The sequence below is a fragment of the Stegostoma tigrinum genome, chromosome 2 (assembly GCF_030684315.1).
Source record: "Stegostoma tigrinum isolate sSteTig4 chromosome 2, sSteTig4.hap1, whole genome shotgun sequence".
Taxonomy (NCBI): Eukaryota; Metazoa; Chordata; class Chondrichthyes; order Orectolobiformes; family Stegostomatidae; genus Stegostoma; species Stegostoma tigrinum.
The window spans coordinates 108,846,512-108,866,259 of NC_081355.1; the positions used below are offsets into that span (position 1 = coordinate 108,846,512).

General features: G+C 39.2%; 1 protein-coding gene across 5 annotated transcripts in view; it reads right to left on the reverse strand.

Moving 5' to 3' along the window:
- akap9 (A kinase (PRKA) anchor protein 9) overlaps positions 1–19,748 on the reverse strand; it is a 245,974-nt gene that overhangs the window by 121,479 nt on the left and 104,747 nt on the right. For all 5 annotated transcript variants that reach the window (XM_048559679.2, XM_048559688.2, XM_048559659.2 and 2 more), the window contains 5 exons: positions 17,880–18,044; positions 13,952–14,089; positions 13,360–13,472; positions 11,863–12,086; positions 3,808–4,046 (listed from right to left, as the gene is read on the reverse strand). In XM_048559679.2, the coding sequence (XP_048415636.2) occupies positions 3,808–4,046; positions 11,863–12,086; positions 13,360–13,472; positions 13,952–14,089; positions 17,880–18,044 (879 nt within the window). The remainder of the gene's footprint in view (positions 1–3,807; positions 4,047–11,862; positions 12,087–13,359; positions 13,473–13,951; positions 14,090–17,879; positions 18,045–19,748) is intronic.

Below are 19,748 nucleotides of genomic sequence, written 5' to 3' on the forward strand. Positions count from 1 at the left end.
ATACATTATCTTGTAAGTTTCTATTAGATTGCCCCTCAACCTTCTAAACTCTAATGAGTACCATCCCAGGATCCTTAGCCGTTCTTCATACGTTAAACCTACCATTCCAGGGGTCATCCGTGTGAATCTGTGCTGGACAAGCTCCAGGGCTAGTATGTCCTTGCTGAGGTGTGGGGCCCAAAATTGGACACTGTATTCTAAATGGGGCCTAACAAGTGCTTTATAAAGCCTCAGAAGCACATCGCTGCTTTTATATTCTAACCCTCTTGAGATAAATGACAACATTACATTCGCTTTCTTAATCATGGACTCTACCTGCAAGTTAACCTTTAGAGAATCCTGGGCCAACACTCCCAGATCCCTTTGTACTTCTGCTTTGCGAATTTTCTCGCCATTTAGAAAATAGTCCATGCCTGTATTCTTTTGTCCAAAGTGCAAAACGTCACATTTACTCGCATTGAATTTCATCAGCCATTTCCTGGACCACTCTCCTAAACTGTCTAGTATAGGAACAAAGAGGTCCTCCTGCAGCTATACAGGGCCCTGGTGAGACCGGACCTGGAGTATTGTGTGTAGTTTTGGTCTCCAAATTTGAGGAAGGACATTCTGGCTACTGAGGGAGTGCAGTGTAGGTTCACTAGGTCAATTCCCGGAATGGCAGGACTATCATATGTTGAAAGATTGGAGCGACTGGGCTTGTATACGCTTGAGTTTAGGAAGATGGGAGGGGATCTGATTGAGACGTATAAGATTATTAAGGGATTGGACAATCTGGAGGCAGGAAGTATGTTTCCGTTGATGGGGGAGTCCAGAACCAGAGGACACAGTTTAAAAATAAGAGGTAGGCCATTTAGAACAGAGTTGAGGAAAAACCTCTTCACCCAGAGAGTGGTGGATATATGGAATGCTCTGCCCCAGAAGACAGTGGAGGCCAAATCTCTGGATAGTTTCAAGAAAGAGATAGATAGAGCTCTTAAAGATAATGGAATCAAGGGTTATGGGGATAAGACAGGAACAGGATACTGATTGTGGATGATCAGCCATGATCATAATGAATGGTGGTGCTGGCTCAAAGGGCCGAATGGCCTACTCCTCCACCTATTGTCTATTGTCTAAAAACACAATTGGATATCTTATAGCTCATGAAAGGCACTATTTAAATTCTATTAAAATGTTAATGCTCAGAATTTTTTTTAAGAATTCTGAAGCACAAAACCTCCAAAACATTTTTTCACTAAAAGTAGCTGGCTTGTAAACAAATATTCTCAGAAAATCCTACCTTTAGTGGCACAAAAATCATTCATGATACAAAACGAATTCCATAACTTCAGTAATTCTTTGTCAACCAAGCAATACAGTAACATGATACATGTACAACTCAATTCAACCACCAGGATTTGATTAATCTAAAGTTTTTCTCCCCAACATAAAGTAATTGCTTATACTACAAATAATTTGTATTTATAGTCCATAAATTGAAATGCACGATCATCAACCTCATTCCCATTGCACAGACGCTGCCAGTCCTGCTGAATATTTCCAGTATTTTCTCTTCGGAATTAAAGAAAATCAAAGAAAAGTTTGGGTCAAAAAGGTAGGCTCCTAGTAAGTGCCTTAACTGGAAAACACTGATTACAGAGGCAGTAAAGTTTGGAGAGAGAATTTCAGGGTTTATAATCTCAGCAGTTGGAGGCAATGCCAATGAATCAGATAAAAATCACTGATGCTTGAGAAAGAGACGTGCATTGTTATAGCACTTATGACAACTGGACAGCTCAATAAAAAGCTTTATAGCCAATGTACTATGAAGTGTAATTTTTTTTTTATTTATTCATGGGATTTAGTTGTTATTATTGTTGCCCAGGGCGGCACGGTGGCTCAGTGGTTAGCACTGCAGCCTCACAGCGCCAGGGACCCGGGTTCGATTCCAGCCTCGGGCGACTGTCTGTGTGGAGTTTGCACATTCTCCCCGTGTCTGCGTGGGTTTCCTCCAGGTGCTCCGGTTTCCTCCCACAGTCCAAAGGTGTGCAGGCTAAGTGGATCGGCCATGCTGAATTGCCTGTAGTGTTCAGGGGTGTGTGGATTATAGGGGGATGGGTCTGGGTGGGATGCTTCAAGGGGTGGTGTGGACTTGTTGGGCCAAAGGGCCTGTTTCCACACTGTAGGTAATCTAATTGTCCAGAGAGTATTTAGAAGTCAACCAATCTGGAGAAGGCGTGGAGTCTCAGGTAGGCCATAGCAGCTAAGAATGGAAGATTTACTTCCCTAAAATTCATCAGTGAGCCAGGTGAATTTTTACAATGCGACAGTGGTTACATGGTTGTCATTAGACTAGAATCCAGTGCTCCCTTGACCTTTCTGGGCTTCCAACACTCAGATTTGCACATTATATGGATAGTGATGTGTCATGCATTCTTTTTGTTAACATGTATTTCAAACAGTTAGGTGACTAGTTTTGGCACAGACTCAATGGTCCAAAGGTCTTTTCTCTGTGCTGTCGACCTCTATGGTTCTAAATTTTCTACTGACCTTGTATATCTTACCTATTTATGGTGTGGCTAAAGATCATCATTCAATCGAAGACCGAATAAAATGTTGCATACTTCTTTAATCATATCTTACAATGCAATATTCATTTCTGCTTCCAGTATATGGTTAAATAAGTTAACAAGCATCATTTTCTTAACTCAATTCTTGATACCTGTCACCAATGTAATTATTGGTTTAGAAGTTTTATTGTTGTCACTATCATATGACAACGTGAAAGTAAAATCAAATCAACCTCTATTTAGATAATGCTTTTAATTATGGAAAGTATTTTAAGTTGCAAAAACTGCTGGTACAATTCCCAGAGGAGTAATTCCAAAGTATAATGAAGTTAACATGAATCAGCATCATAATCATCTGTGGATGTGTGCAGAAGAATGTAGATGGGGACAGTTAAAATCCAAAGAAAATAGAAATTATCTATAAGTTTGTAATATGTGCATCGGTATTTTAATCTTGACTAGTAGGCTGGTTACAGGACATACAAATCTGGTCTGGTTCTCAAAAGCATACTCAGTATCCAGTGTATCCTTGCCTTTATGCACTCATGTTTTCATTTGATGGGAGTTAGGAATAATAGAGAATCAAAGAATTCCTACACCAAAGGAGGAGGCCATTGGGCCCATTAAGTCTGCACTGACCCTCTAAACAGCATCCCACCCTGACCCAAACCTCTACCTTGCCCCCACAACCCCGCACTTACCATGGTTAATCCATCTAGCCTAAACACCCCTGGACTGCATAGACAAAATGGCATGGCCAATCCACCTAACCTGCACATTTTTGGACTGTGGGAGGAAATGAGAGCACCCAGCAGAAATCCAAATCTGGGCGCTGTGACAGTCACCCGAGGCTGGAATCGAAGCAGAGTCCCCGGTGCTGTGACGCATCAGTGTTAACCACTAAGTCACTGAGCTGTGCTTAGACAATGAATACGTATGCACATGAGCCTTTCCAAAGCTACTGTCCCAACTCTTCACTATTTTTTAATGAGTTAAGAGGTATGATCATTCAAGATTGTTGGGGCTGAGAGTGGTTTAATTCAGTGGGTGAGATGGTTGAGTGATCCTATAGAGGAACCTATACAATTTACAGTGGTGGAGACAAGGAGTACTTTAGTATAAGTTCAGAAAAATTCCTTGAAATATAACTTCCAAATGATGGAGGCACTAGGTAGGGGACAGAGCAAGAGGGTGACACTGGAAAGTTGTTAATGAGGAAGAGATACCTTAAACTAAATTTGAACAGTAAATGTGTTACCTGATGGGTAGTTTCAGTGATAGCTTCCAGCAACTTTTCTAAAGCTGCTTGCAGACGGGGTCCCACATTTAGTACAAGTTCTTCAGTCTCAGGATCCAGTTCTCCACTAGAGAAAATGCTCTCTGTGAAACGGTGAGACAGCTCCAGACTTTCATGTGCAGCAGCAGTCATTCCTCCTGGCCAGGTACTATCATCATCCCCTCCTGTATCATATCCATGATAGGAATATACCTGCTCTTCTGAGAATTAAGCAAAAGTCTGTGAATTGGGCTTTGTTCACTAAACAGAAGATCATTTCACAATAATAGTTATTAAAGCATTCAAAGCTTCAGTTCAAAACATACTGGTCCACATTTTGCATTAATAAAGATTGTGAAATTGGCTGTGCTCACAGTCATTACTTCTTTGAAACTGACAGCAACTTTTGGAAGTCCAAAGTCTGCTGCTGGCAATCCTATATTTCTTAAAAGACCACACTTTTGGAATTCCCCAAATCTGTATACAATTAGAGGTTACTAAGCTAATGAGACCTTACCCTTTTACCCGATTAATACCACTGTAATAATCTTTAAAAACATTACACCTTGGCAAACAAGGTGTACCTGGGTTTTTAATAACACATTAAGTTCACAACTATTACTGAATGACTCCTCTGGTTCTGTAGAAACAATTTTATATTATTAGGGCGTCAAAGTTCTCAGTATAGTTAAAGAATCCTACATTTTAATTATGGTTTTATAAATCTAATAGATCCCTGAAGGTCGCAGGACAGGTTAATGGGGTAGTTAAGGCAGCATGTGGAATGGTTGCCTTATCAGTAGTGGCACAGATTATTACTGCAGGGAGGTAATGCTGGAGCTGTACAGAAATTTGATTAGGTCACAGCTCGAGCACTGTGTGCAGTTCTGGTCACCGTACTATACGAAGAATGTAATTGCAGTGGATAGATTGCAAAGGAGATTCACCAGGCTTTTGCAAGGAATGAAGCATTTCAATTATGAAGAGAGGGTGGATAAGCTCTGCATGTTTTCTTTGGAGCAGGGTGAGGGGAGGACTTGACAGAGTGTCTCAGATTATGAGTGGCGTAGACAGGTTGCACAGGAAGCAACCATTCCCCTTAGTTGAATGGCGAATAATAAGAGGCCATAATTTTGAAGAGAAATACAGGTGGTTTAGAGGATTTGAGGAAAAGTCTTTCTTCCCAGAGGGCGGTGGGAGTCTGGAATGTGCAGCCTGGGAGAGTAATTCAGGCAGGAAACAACATGACCTTTAAAAAATACTTGGGATGAGCATTTGAAGTGTCATAACATTCAAGGCTAGGGGCCTAGTATAAGGACCTTAAGGGTCTAGGCCCGAAACGTCAGCTTTTGTGCTCCTAAGATGCTGCTTGGCCTGCTGTGTTCATCCAGCTCCACACTTTGTTATCTCGGATTCTCCAGCATCTGCAGTTCCCATCATCTCTGATAAGACGTAGTGTATTTTTGTTGGTGTAGACTTGGTGGACAAAGGGCCTGCTCTGTACTATATTAGTCAATGAAACATTTTTCATATGTCATCTACTAATTTAATTTGTGTATGAATCATTTATTTCACTCTGTAACATGTCATTGATACAGCATTTTAATTCATGGTTTGCTGTCTGAAAGACCACTTTGAGGTGATTGGTTCCACATCCTAATGCTGTCACAGCTTTTGAACACTAGCAGCTGGAAACAACACCCACTCCCACACCCAATGTCACAAATCACAAAATCTTTTTGCACCTGTTCCTTCTAGATCAAGAGGTATAGGCAGGATGGATAGCAAGAAATCTTTTCCCCTCCCCCCCCGCAAGAGTGGGGGACTCAATTACTAGGAGTCACAATTTCAAGGTGAGAGGGGATAAGTTTAAGGGAGATATGCGCAGTAAGTTCTTTACGCAGAGGGCGGTGGGTGCCTGGGATGCGTCGCCAACGGAGGTGGTAAAGGTGGACATGGTATCGTCATTTAAGACGTATCTAGCCAAGAATGGACAGGGACCTGAGGGATACAGATCCTTGGAAAATAGGTGACAGTTTTAAATAGAGGACCTGGATCGGCGCAGGCTTGGAGGGCTGAAGGGCCTGTTCCTGCGCTGTAATTTTCTTTGTTCTTTGTTCTAACTGCAAAAACAATCATTTTACTGCTGACTGTAAAATCAGAGGCCTATCAGTAACAATATCAGTAATGTACTGTCTGTTAATGTTCAAGAACTTTCTAAAATAAATCTTCTAATACTTAGATATAGGATAACTTAAGAATTGTAGTAAACTACGCAGACAGCACATTACAAGGATGTTTAATAAATACATAAAACAGTAGCCTTGGTAATGAAAACAAACACCACTTATGGCATCTTGGGTTTAAATCTTCAGACCTTTCGAAGCTTAAGAGACAAACAAACATTTTAGTAATTTTGGGGGAAAATATGAAAGCGATACAACATAATAGTGATACACTGATGGACAGGGTTAATCAAGTAATCTTTCAACACAAAGGCACTGGGTTTATTATGCAGAAAAATAGCTGTTTGAAAGAAATACTTAATTGTTCATACTTGCTGGCACTTTCCATATTGGTTTACCAGGATTTTAAACCTATTTGTTGATGCACCAACATAGTTTTATACAACTAGAAGTGAAACACATGCAATATCTTCAGGGAATGAAAAACAATTATTATTATTCTACATTGGTTATTGTTTAACTGATTTCAAGGGCAGTTGAGGAAGCTTTGCAACAGGGATTAGCAAAATGAAGGAAAATAGCTAGAAGCAAACCAGACAACACACATCACTAATTGTGAGAAGTAGAGGAGACAGTGACAATAATAAGGAATATTTTTCGATTAATGGAACGTAAGAGGGGTTACGATTTGTTGTGGGCTTTAGCTTCCATCATATGTATTAATGACGGTTAAAGAAATTCAGTCACATATTTGAATAAGGAGGTATAATTAAGTTGCACGGTTGGAGGTAGGTAGTTACAGACATAGACGACAAAAGCGAGTAAAACTACACCAGATGCAAATTTTACATGGAGAATTGTTTGCCATTTATATAATGACAATATAGAAAGCACAGTTAATAAGCTTGGAGATTACACCAAAAATTGGTGGCATAGTAAGTAGTGAAGAAGGTTATCCAAGATTACACAGGGATCTTAATCAATTGGGACAATTGGGCATGAAATGGCAGATGGAGCTTAAATTAGATAAATACGAGGTTTTGCATTTTGGTAAGACAAACAAGGGCAGGAGTTATACAGTTAATGATACAGCACTGGGGAGTACTGTCAAACTGTGGGTCCTAGGAGTTCAGGTACATAGTTCCTTGAAAGTGGCATCACAGATAGGCAGGATCTTTGCTCAGTGGTAAGGGCATGGAACGCCCTGCTTGCCAATGTAGTTAACTCAGCCACATTAGGGGCATTTAAACAGTCCTTGGATAAGCATGTGGATAATGATGGGATAGTGTAGGGGGAGGGGCTTAGATTAGTTCACAGGTCTGCGCAACATTGAGGGCCGAAGGATCTGTTCTGCGCTGTATTGTTCTATGTTCTATGTTCTAAAGATGGTCTTTGGCTCACTTGCCTTCATCGCTCAGACCATTGAATACAGGAGTTGGGATGTTATTTGCAGTTGTGCAGGTCATTGGTGAGGCCACTTTTGAAGTATTGTGTACAGTTCTGGCCTCCCTGCTATAGGACAGATATTAGTAAATTTGAGATGATACAGAAAAAAAATTACAAGGATGTTACCAGGGACTGGAAGATTTGAGCTATCAGAAGATGTTGGATAGGCTGGGACTTTTTTCACTGGCATGTAGGAGGTTGAAAGGTGACTTATAGAGATTTATAAAATCATGAGTGGCATAGCAAAGATCTTTTCCTTGGGATAGCAAAGTTCAAAACTGGAGGACATAACTTTAAGGTGAGAGGAGAAAAATTTAAAAGGGATCTGAGGAGCAACTTCTTTGTACAGTTGGTGGTTCAAATGTGGAATGACCTGCCAGAAGAAGTGGCAGACGCAGGTGCAATTACAACGTTTAAAAAACATTTGGACAGTTACATGAATAGGAAAGATTTAGAGAGCTATGGGGCAAGTGCAGGCAAATGGGACTAGTTTAGTTTGGGAAACTTGATCGGCATGGACTAATTGGACTGAAGGGTCTGTTTCTATGCTATATGACACCAAGTGTGAAATTAGCTCCTGTGTATCCAAAAAAAGATCAAGGGGCATATTTTCTGATAAGAATCTAGGCACTGGAAACACAATTTAGATACTCATGTGCAAAACTAAAAGGCTCACAGGACTTATTAAAATGGTACTGAAAATCCCAAGTGAGAAAGTGATCTTCAGTTATATGGTGTCGGAACGCATCTGCAGCACTGCATTTACTTTTGGACACCACAGAAAAAAGAAAGAGATATGGTCTTGGAGAAAATAGAGGGGAAATTTAAGAAGTGCATACCAGGGCTCAAAGGGTTAATTTATGAAGATTAATCACGATATTGTTGTATTCCATAGAATTTTGAAAATTGTAAAATGATACAATCAAGATATTTAAAATAACAGTGAGTTGAGAGCATGGATATGAGGAACATAATCTTAAAACTAGTGTTGGATGATAATAAAATTAAGAAGCACTTCCTTTGTATACAGGTTTCTGGAAATTGCACCTCCTAAAGGATGTGGATGGATTGAGTCAATTGAAATTTTTATGACTGCATTTGGCAGATATTTGTTATGAATAAATGGCAAGTAAGTAGACCAAAGGCACATATCAGCTATAATCAAAACTGAAAAGATCAGTGGCCTCTCCTTATTTGTGCAACGTCAGTTTTAATATTCCAGTGCTTTATCTCTGCAAAAGAAAAAATTATTATCGCTGTTTCTGAATAATTTCCTACAAGGCTGAACTAGTTTCTCAATAAAAAAAAAACAATTTTAACTTGCGAACAGTATCTACTAATAAATTGCTCTGTATCAAATGGATTATATTGAAGAATAGAGTAGCTTGATGGGTGATTATTACAGGCTAACAGAACCAGGAGAATGGACAGAACGGAAAACAAGCAGCAGAATTTAATGAGGCAGAAGCTGAACCAGAAGCTAGTGTAGGTCACTAAATACAAGGTTGATTGATGAAGTTGTTTCAATACAAGTCAGGAAAACGTGCTGCAGATTTTGAATGAACTAAAGTTTCCAGAGGGTTGAATTTGTGAAGCTAGCTGGGAATCTGTAGAATAACAGCATGGAGGCAACAAAGGCATGGATGAGGGTTTAACCAGAGTCAAGTGGTAGTAGTGGAGTTCTCAGTGATAACAGGAATAGGTGTCTGAAAACCTTGTCTCTGTGAAAGTGACAGAGATTGACAGCAACAGACAGAGCAGATTGACTGCTTTCAAATCAAGAGCTCGAAAATAGGACATATTAATCCAGGGTGGATGCCACAAGAAACAAGTGAATTGAATACTAGTCTTCTTCATCTCTAGATTAGGACACAAATTTAAACCAATTGTCAGGAAATTAAAATATTTCAAATAAATAAAACAGTAAATGAATTAATGGAAGTAGTAGCCAATATCTTTAACACAACTCTGCATTATGTTGTATGGCATGATTATTGTGCTAAACAGGGCATACTTTGAACAGGTTGCACATTTGCTCGCCAAGCCAGTATGTTTGATCGCAGATGTTTCGTCACACTGCTAGGTAGCATCATTAGTGTGCCTCTGGTGAAGCGTTGGTACTCTGTCCCACTTGTTGTTCATATTCCTTGGTTTGCTGGGGTGGTTGGCATTACTTTTGGTTCTGTTTTTTAGTGGTTTGTATACCATCCAATGCCAGGGAATTCATGGAGGGCTGGCATTCCAACCGGAACTCCAATAACAAACACACTGAACTGGACCCAATACACAAATCACTGAAACACAAACTGAAAAAGTGATGCCAAACGCCCCAGCAAACCAAGGTATACAAACAACAAGCAGGACAGAACACTAATGCTTCACCGGAGGCACACTGACGATGTTACCTAGTCGGGTGATGAAACACCTGCAATCAAACAGACTGGCTTGGCGAGCAAGTCTACAACCTCATCCGCAACCTGAGCTACAAATCTTCTCAAAAATTTTATACTTCGAACAGATCTAACAAGTCAAAATTCAGCATCCACATGGTGCTGTAGGCCATCAGCAGCAGAATTGTACCTAACCACAATCTGTAATGTTATGCCTCGCTATAACTCAACCCATCATTGCAATCAAGCCAGGAGATCAATACTGGTTTGATGAAAAGGACAGGAGGGCATGCTAGTCAACACCAGGCAAATATAAAAATGAGGTGTCAGCCTAATGAAACAACTACCTAGGACTACTTGCATGCCAAACACTAGAAGCAGTATGAAATAGATAGAGCTAAACAGTCTCACAACCAACAGATCAGATCAAAGCTATACAGTCCTGTCACAAACAGTCATGAATAATGGCAGACTACGAAACAACTCACAGGTGTGAAGGATGCACAAATATCGTCATCCTTAATGAGGCACAGAGGGCTGCAACACTGAAAAATGCCCTTTGGCCCATTGAGTCTGCCTTTATTCTAATCAGTTTTTCCAACATTTGGCCTAAAGTCCTGTATGGTTTGGCATCACAAACGTACATCGCAAGGATTTCTGCTTCTATCACCCTTTTGGGCTGTGAGTTCCAGATGGTCACCATCCTGTGGGGGAGAAACAATGTCCTCATATCCTTGCTAAATCTTCGGTTCCTTAACTAAAAGCTACGACCCCTATCATTGATTTCCGCCACAAAGAAGAAATGTTTCTTTCCACCTATCCTAATTATGCCCCATATAATTTTATACATCTCAATCATGATGCTGCTTAGCTTCCTCTACTCCAAGGCAAACAACCCCAGTCTATCTAACCCTATCCATTCATAACAAAAATTTCCAGCTGGGCAACATTCTGGTAAGTCAACTCTGCACCTTCTCCAGTACAATCACACCCTGCCGAGAACATGGATTCCAGGACTGCGTGCAATACTGAGAAAGCTCACCCATATCAGTGCAAAGACACGGTTGAAGTATTTGCATCCATTTACAGCCAAAAGTGCCAAGTGGATGATTCATCTAGGTACCCAGCATCCCAGATGCCAATCTTCAACCAATTAAGTTCACACCTCAAGAGACAACTGAAGAACTGTAAAGACCATAGCCCTGACATTGCAACAAGAAAACTGAAGAAATGCTCCAGAACAAATTGTGGCCTAGTCAAGCTGCTCTAGTGTAAATTTTCACAATGCACAAAAAGTGAAACAACTCCAACCCAACCAATTACTGTCCTATTAGCATACTGCTTGTCATCAAAGTAAAGAAAGAGGTCATTGACAGTGCTATCAAGTGGCACCTGCAAAGAAATAACCTGCACAATGATGTAACCTTGTTACACGAGGCCCACTAAGCTTCTGACCTCATTACAGCCTTGGTCCAAAAATGGCAGAGAGAGTGGGAACTCCAGAAGGGAGTGGCTACCCACAACATGATGGAAAGTATGGCATCAAGGACCCTAATGAAACTATGATCAATGGAAATCAGGAGGAAATTCTGTGCCAGTTAGAATTGTAGCTGATGCAAAGGCAAAAATGACGAGCATAACAGAAAATTCTGTCCCTTCAGGACAAAACAGGTTGCTTGACTGGTACACAATCCATCACCTTCAACATTCACTTCCTTCGCAATCAATATACATTGGTTGCCACGTATGTCATCTACAAGACATGAAGCAGTAACTCATCAAGCCACTTTCAACAGCACATTCCAAACTAGCGACTTCTATCAAGGAGGACGAGGGCAGCCAATACATGGGAATTTCACCAGTTGCAAATTACCCACCAAGTGAGACACCAGAAACACTCTTGCTCTTTATTCTAAAGTCCCAGTATACCTCACATTTGTCAATGCCAGCCAACAACACTAACTCTTATTTGACAAATTAGATAATTATAATTATCAGTATCAACATAGACATACCTTCTACAGTTCCAAGGTTCTGGAATCTGAAAGACTGCAGTGCTTCAATGGATTCTTGTGTGTCTTGCTCCCACAAAGGTGTTCTCACAGAAGACTGTCCCTTAATGGATCTCTCCACAAAAGCTGAAACATGCCTATTTATGGTTTCTTCTGCAGCCGCTGTAGTCTTAACCACTTCTGACAACACTTTCAAGAGTCTCTCATTGGTATTTTTTAAACTATTTCTGCACAAGTGAATGAAACATTGATAAAGAAATATTTTAATGCACAAGCTTAAAAATTGTATAAAGAATCATCTATCACATATTAATAACACCACCTTTTTATCCCCCCAAACAGAAAGTAAATGCAACTTCTTAATTTAACATGTTAAAGATATTGCATTTCTTATGTCATTTAACCAGAAACGAAAGTACTAAACATTAAGGCAGGACAAAAAAAATCATCATTATTAAAATGAGACAAGAAGTTGACAAGGAGCTTTTCATTTTGCATTTATCAGAACTAAGATGCAAAAACAGGAGCAATATTGCAGCATGATCACAGTCAGATAGGAGTTAATTTCTGACTTTTATTAAGACCTTTTCAATGCTATGGCAGAAGTAGAAAGCTAATTGGAGCGTTTCAAGATAGCTGGACATATATCTGGAAGGAGAAACCATGTTTAAAAGCTTGGGAGAAGAAAGAGAAGTTGGAGCTATAGGGTTTGTTTTCAAGTGTGGGAGTGGATAAACAATTGTTTTTCTTGAAGTGGAGACAGTGATAATAGCAGATTTGAAAGGGTGTAGGACAGTAGCTGAAGACAGAGAACCGCTTATGGCATCAACAAACATGAGGATGAGGACAAAAGAAATGTTGGATGATCAACAATTTATTAGGACTAAAATCAAGAAGTGGGTATCATCAAGGAATGATTTAGAGATTAAAAGAGGGATCCATAGTACATCTTTAACAGAAACTAAAGATGGATGTGACTCGGCTAAAGCAGCAGGAGCTTTATGGCAGAAGCAGGGCTTAGTGGACAGCATGTGGCTTTACCAAATCAAGCCAGCACAATTTCTGAATTTCATTGTATGAATTATTTATTCCTTATACCAAGAAATGCATTTGAACTAATCTTCAAATTTTTTGATAATTAATGCATAATTACTCTAAATTATACTTCTTCTGTTTCATTCTATGCCATGTTGTGGATTTTGTAGCAAACAAAGGCATGACAAAAATCCTGTTTTTTTTAACTTTAACATTTTTGTCCCCAAAACTCATTACCTAATTTCATAGAAACTTTGGACCTAAAGCAACTTTACATAATATTCAATTTGTCAACATCAAACTATGCTGAAACATGCAAATATGAAGTTAGTCTTTAAAATTCCAGTCTTACTCTAAAGTTTAAAATCTAACTCGGGAAAGTAAAATACAGATACGGTACAGTTAATTAATGTTTTTAATATTAAGTATCCAAACTTGTGAAGCAAATTGCGACACAATACTAACCTTTGTTTTGTGAGGGCATTTTCATCTGCTTCTTCAGATTTTTCTTCACTTGTTTGTATGCTTTTTAGGTCACGAGGATGTCCGTTAGATTTGTACTGGTTTTCTGTTTCATTCTGGCCCAAGTTATGAATTGGTAGCAAATTAACAAATGACAAAAATCCTGTCATTTTACTTGAACATTTTTCTTCCCCAAATTCATTACATGATTTCACACAAACTCCAGACCCAAAACAATTTCATACAATGTTCAATTTATCAGCTCCAAATTTTGCTGAAACATGCAACGAAACAACACTGTTCTGAGACACTTCTTTTCAATGTTTTGCAAATTTGAGACCAATGCACTACATTTTGCTTGGCAAAACAAACAGCAGAGAACTAAGTCCCTCTTGTATGCTGCCATGACAACACAAGTCTGCAGCTATTAATGGTGTAAACGATGCCACGCCTTTACCTGTTGAAACCATTAAGTGCAACAGCCCCACAAATTTTACATTAATTTGTTGATAACATATAAATGCTGAATTTAATTATATAAAAAATACTTAAAAATTAAACATCATAATTGCATAAATAGACAAGCTCAGTTTACCGTCTCTGTTTGTGTACTGTTGTGGATTCCCAGAGACCGTCCTTCTTTTCCAGTTGCATTAAGACTTTTAAGCTTTTCCAGTTCTGCAAACATTCTTTCATTTTCTAACGTCAGTTTCTCATTATAAACAGAACCATTCTGTAATTAAATGTGAAAAAATTCTGTTGAACATTAAATCGGTCCAAAATTTCATAAATTAACGTTCAAGTGTCAAATCATACTGACTGCTTACAAATTTTATTTAAAACAAGACGTAGGGTTTAAAAGGGAAAGAAACGGAAACATCTATTTTAGCATTTTTGAGTGTTTAGGAAAGGTATTGTTGTTGAGAGCTAGCAATGTTTTATTTAAATCACGAAGGGTTGCGATAGAGTAGATAGTCAGAAACAGCTCTTATAGACAGAAGGATCAAGGGCCAAAGCACGCCAATTGGTTAGCTAAAGAATTAATGGTGACGTGAAGAAAAGTTTTTATGCAGTGAATAGTTAGAACTTGGAGTACACCAACTGCAGTGGAAGCAGACATAATCAGTATTTTCACAATAAGATTGATAAGCAACTATGACAATGAATTCCACAGTCCTGCTATTTTGTTATCCACTTCAGTAGGAAAAACAGAGTGGCAGAGTTGTATTTAAATGGTGATAAGGAAAATGTTGATGTACATAGGGACATGGATGGCGTTGTTCTTCAGTCACTGAAAGCATGCATGCAGATGCAGCTAGCTTTTAGGAAGGCAAATAGTATATGGGCATTCTTGCAAGGGGATTTGAGTGCAGGAGCAAGGATGCCATGCTGAATCTGTACAGGGCCTTGGTGAGATTACACCTGGGGTGTTGTCTGTAGTTTTAGTCTCCTTACCTAAGCTCATTTAAGCCAGAAAACGTAGACTTTAAAATCCTGATGGCAAATAGAAAAGTGTTTATAACATTCTGTTCAGAGAAAATGAGGTCAAAGATTATAACTGCGTAACAGAGAGTTCAGCAACAAATTCAATGGAGTAATGCCCGGGATGTGAAGTTTGCAGTATGAGAGATTGTGTCAATTAAGCCTGTATTCACTCAAGTTTAGAAGAATGAGAGAGAATTTTGTGTTTCAACAAAATCCTAACAGTGCTGCACAGGCTGGATGTGAGGATGGTGGTTGGGTGTGTGCTCTAGAATAACGGGTCTCAGTCACAGGATACAGGGTATGCCATATCGGACAAAAATGAACATTTCTTCACTCAGAGGGTGGCGACTCTGTAGAATTCTCTACCATATAAGTTATGGTGACCATGTATGGGGGAGAAAACAACCATGAATTTAAGGGCAAATTATGTTTAATTAACTTGCTTGAGTTTTTATTGAGATAATGTAACAGAGAGGGTTGATGAGGATAATGATGTTGTTATGCTGTTCCTTGACTTCTGGAGGCACTTAATAAAATGTCTAATAACAGGACTGGACAAAATCAATCACACATCTTGAATTCAGCAAAATGGATCCCAGGCAACCACAAGATTGAGTTAGGAGCAGAAAATATTGGTGAACAGTTGTTTTGTAGAATGGAGAAAGTTTTATGATAACTTTCCCCTGGGATCAGTTTTAGCAATCCCCGAAATCCCTACACGACTGATTTAGACATGATCAATTGAAACTTCCAAAGAGAACTGAACTGTCCAAGAAGGAAAGATTTCCCGAGGAACAGAGAAATGGCAGGGCAGTGGCATTAGGTCAGCATTCAAAATGTGCCAGCTAAGACAGATAGAGAGATAGAGAGAGAAACACAGAGACAAAAACAGAGAGAAAGAGACAGAGACACAGAGAGAGATGATGGGGGGAGAAAGAGAGGAGGGACAGAGAATGGAAGGAAGGGTGGGAGGGGAGGTAGAGAGACTGCAAGAGGAGGAGAGAGAAAGAAAGGGGGGGCTGCAACGGCAAGATGAGAAAAGCTGGAAGAATGTAAGCAGCAGAGATAATCAAGAAGAGGCACCAAGACGTGTCTGAGGCAGGATGTGTAAGATGTGTGGAGGGAGAGAGGGGCAGACTAGGGAAGGGATGGATGCAATGGTTGGGAAGAGCTAAGTGAGGCAGTCTGAGGAGAGAGGCTTCAAAAGAGAGCAGTTTTGAATCTGTCAATAAAGGAACACTTCACTAACTTGGTGACAAGCCACTTGGAAGTAGTGAAGCGATGAATTCCTTGCAAATGAATGTGGAATCTCTAGATTAAGGCTGAATTTGTTCAAAAGCTACAATTTGGAGAAAAAGTATAGTGGATGCTATTGCAATCAACATTATCTCCATTACTGAATTTAAATGAAACTGAGATCTGAGATGCAGTGAAGACAGCAATAACTATCTATTTAACATGTTCCAGCTTTGTCAATCTGTGCTGGTGATATAGAAGCTGTGACATCACCAACCTGCAAAAGATCTCTTCAGGCTGATGACTTTTTGTGTGAAATAGTCTATGTCCATTATTTTGAACAAAAAAATTAATTTATGCCTGTTGTCTTGTACCAAATACTGTGCTCTGTAAGAAAATAATGCTTTTCTTTTGTACTGTGACTTTACATTTAATGGAAGGTGGATAATCATTGAGGCTCTCAATGAATCCTTCTAATTCTGCTTTTCTACAAGTCCAAAGACCTTATGCACTGCATATCAACATATATACAGAAGATATTGTTATTATCAACTTTATCACCTAATAGTGAGTAAGAAGGGAAACAGAGCCCCTGAAAACCTAACTGTCTCCTTCAAAAAAGCCTCAACAGTCAGCAAAATAAAATCTGCATTAGGTGAATGACTCTTGAGGGCCAGCACAGTCACAATGAGCTACATTGCCTTTTTCAGCTGTAGTCATTCAATAGTTCAATGAGGATCAATTAAAGATTGGTGCAATATTTGAATGAACAAAGTTGTTGCAGAGGGAACTGTTCTTTGCGAACAAGAAATTAGAGGCCACTCAATGGAGAAAAATACAGAAAATAAGAGGCAATCTGTTGAACTGCAAGGGAAAGGAAAAAAAAGAGATGGTAATTGTGGAACCTCAAAGTACGGGTGATTTGGTCATAGTCCTATTGGTTAGATAAGAGATAACCTCAACTAAGAATAAAGGCTCTAATATTAAATTGCAGTCATGCGAAAATATATAATACAACCCTGAGTTAAATTTTTATAGGTTCAAAACTGGAAAGATACAATCTAAATGGAATGTGTATGCAGTAGAAATTTCTAAAAACCACATAGTTAGAGATGAATGTAACGAATGACAAAGAAATAATACAATGCTGGATTAAATGCCATTCAATCATGACGTGGAAAGTCATAATGAAGAGAAGGCATGTGAAAAAGTTCTAAGATGGAAGAAATTCTGTACAATATGATTTAGTGTAAAAAGTTTCAGATCGGACAATTAATAGAGCACCCTGAAGAATGATGACATTTAGACCTCGTTGTCTGTCCTAAGCTTATTTAGAGTAATATACCAGGATAAAAGTAAAGGCCAGAAAATGGGCACAGGAGAAACTGAAGAGTGTTTGACAAAGAAGTTAGGATTGCAGTTGCAAATAAAACAAAAATATTCAGCAAAAAGAAGTTTGATATCTCTGCACCCACCATGACCCTCACTAAAGATATTACTGTATCATAAACATGTTCTCCCACACTTCTGTTTTTCTTGGTTCTTTAACCTTATTTAAGATACAATTTTCAAAGAAATTTTAATTCTAAAATTGAAACCCAATTTCTTTTTTAATTCGTACGTAAACATCTCCATCATATGTTTTCAGCACTTTCATTGATTTTTAGATGTCCTACATTCAGATTTCTAGGACCCTTTTATCTCAGTTTAATACATAATGATATTGTATTAGTGTTGACATTCCATCTTTATAAATTGGGTACATATTATTCTCAATCTGCATATTGTTAATTTATTTTCACCTCTGCAAGTTGCTCCCTCAGTTTTTTCACCTCAGCCAACAGTTGCTCTTGTTCGTCATGCAGTCGTTCTAGCTGTAGTGCGTGAAATTGTCGTAAAGTTTCAACTGATTGCTGATGTTCCTGTTCTTGTCGAACAAGGTCCTGCCTCAAGTCCTCTAGTCTCTCCTGCATGCAAATTGGAAAAAGATGAGGCTGCAATTTATTTTCTGTTTGCAGAGTATATTATTCATTCAAAATGTCACATTGGAACATTGCCATTCTACTGTATAAGTATTTATTCAAAAGCAATAAAACAATGTTTAAATCTATTATCAGACTTTGTGTTTAACTTTTTTTTATTTTTCTATTTAAAATTTATTTATCAGAAAGTACATAAGAACGAAAAGCTATTCAAATGATGTGTCAAGAAATCTGAACTAGTCCAGGTATTTCCAGATTCATACTTAAAATGAGAAAATATTCCAACTGAATATAGTTACTCTTTTGTCTTTACTCTCCTTGTACAAATCCTTTGGATTTCCCTTACCATTATCTGCCAAAGCTATCTCATGTCTCCATTTGCTTTCCTGTTTTCTCTTTTAAAAGTACTCCTAACCCCAGGCACTCGTCAAGGGTTTCATCTGATCCCAGTTGTCTATACCTGGCATGTGCTGCCTCCTTTTTCTTGACCAGAGCCTCAATATCTCTGAACATTCAGTGTCCCCAGCTCCCACCAGCCTCTCCCTTCACCCTAATAAGAACACACTGCTTCTGAACACTTGTTATCTCACTTTTTAAAGCCTCTCTCTTGCCAGGTATCCCTTTACCTGCAAACAGCTTATCCCAAACAACTTTTGAAAGATCCTGTCGAATACTGTCAAAATTGGCCTCGCTCCAAGTTAACGTTTAAACATGGCCTATCCTCTTCCATAACTGTTTTACAAACTATCCAAACAATATTACTTTTCCAAAAGGGATTTGAAGTACAGAGATACGACTTAAAATGTTTATTTCAATGGCCCTTTTAATTTGAGGTTAATGATGGTTTTTGCTCATGATTATTTCAATCAGAATCAACCTGGATAAATGCGAAGTGATGCATTTTGGAAGGTCGAACTTAAATGCTGAATATAGGATTAAAGGCAGGATTCTCAGCAGTGTGGAGGAACAGCGGGATCTTGGTGTTCAAGTGCATAGCTCCCTCAAAGTTGCCACGCAAGTGGATAAGGTTTTTAGAAAGCATAGGGTGTTTTGGCTTTCATTAACGGGGGATCGAGTTTAAGAGCCGCAAGGTTATGCTGCAGCTCTACAAATCCCTGGTGAGACCACACTTGGAATAGTGTGTCCAGTTCTGGTCGCTCTATTATAGGAAAGATATGGAGGCTTTGGAGAGGGTGCAAAGGAGGTTTACCAGGATGCTGCCTGGACTGGAGGGCTTGTCTTAGAGGAGAGCTTGACTGAGCTCGGACATTTCTCTCGGGAGAGAAGGAGGAAGAGAGGTGACCTGATCGAGGTGTACAAGGTAATGAGAGGCATGGATAGAGTCGATAGCCAGAGACTTTTCCCCAGGGCAGGACTGACTGCCACGAGGGGAAAGTTTTAAGGTGTGAGGAGGAAGGTGTAGAGGAGACGTCAGAGGGAGGTTCTTCACCCAGAGAGTTGTGAGTGCTTGGAATACTTTGCCAGTGGTAGTCGTGGAAGCAGAGTCATTAATGACACTTAAGCGACTGCTGGACATGCACATGGACAGCAGTGAATTGAGGGGAATTGTAGGCTAGGTTATTTTACTTTTGGATTAGGATTATTCCACGGCACAACATCGTGGGCTGAAGGGCCTGTATTGTGCTGTACTTTTCAGTGCTCTGTGTTCTAGAAATAATGGTTGTCAAT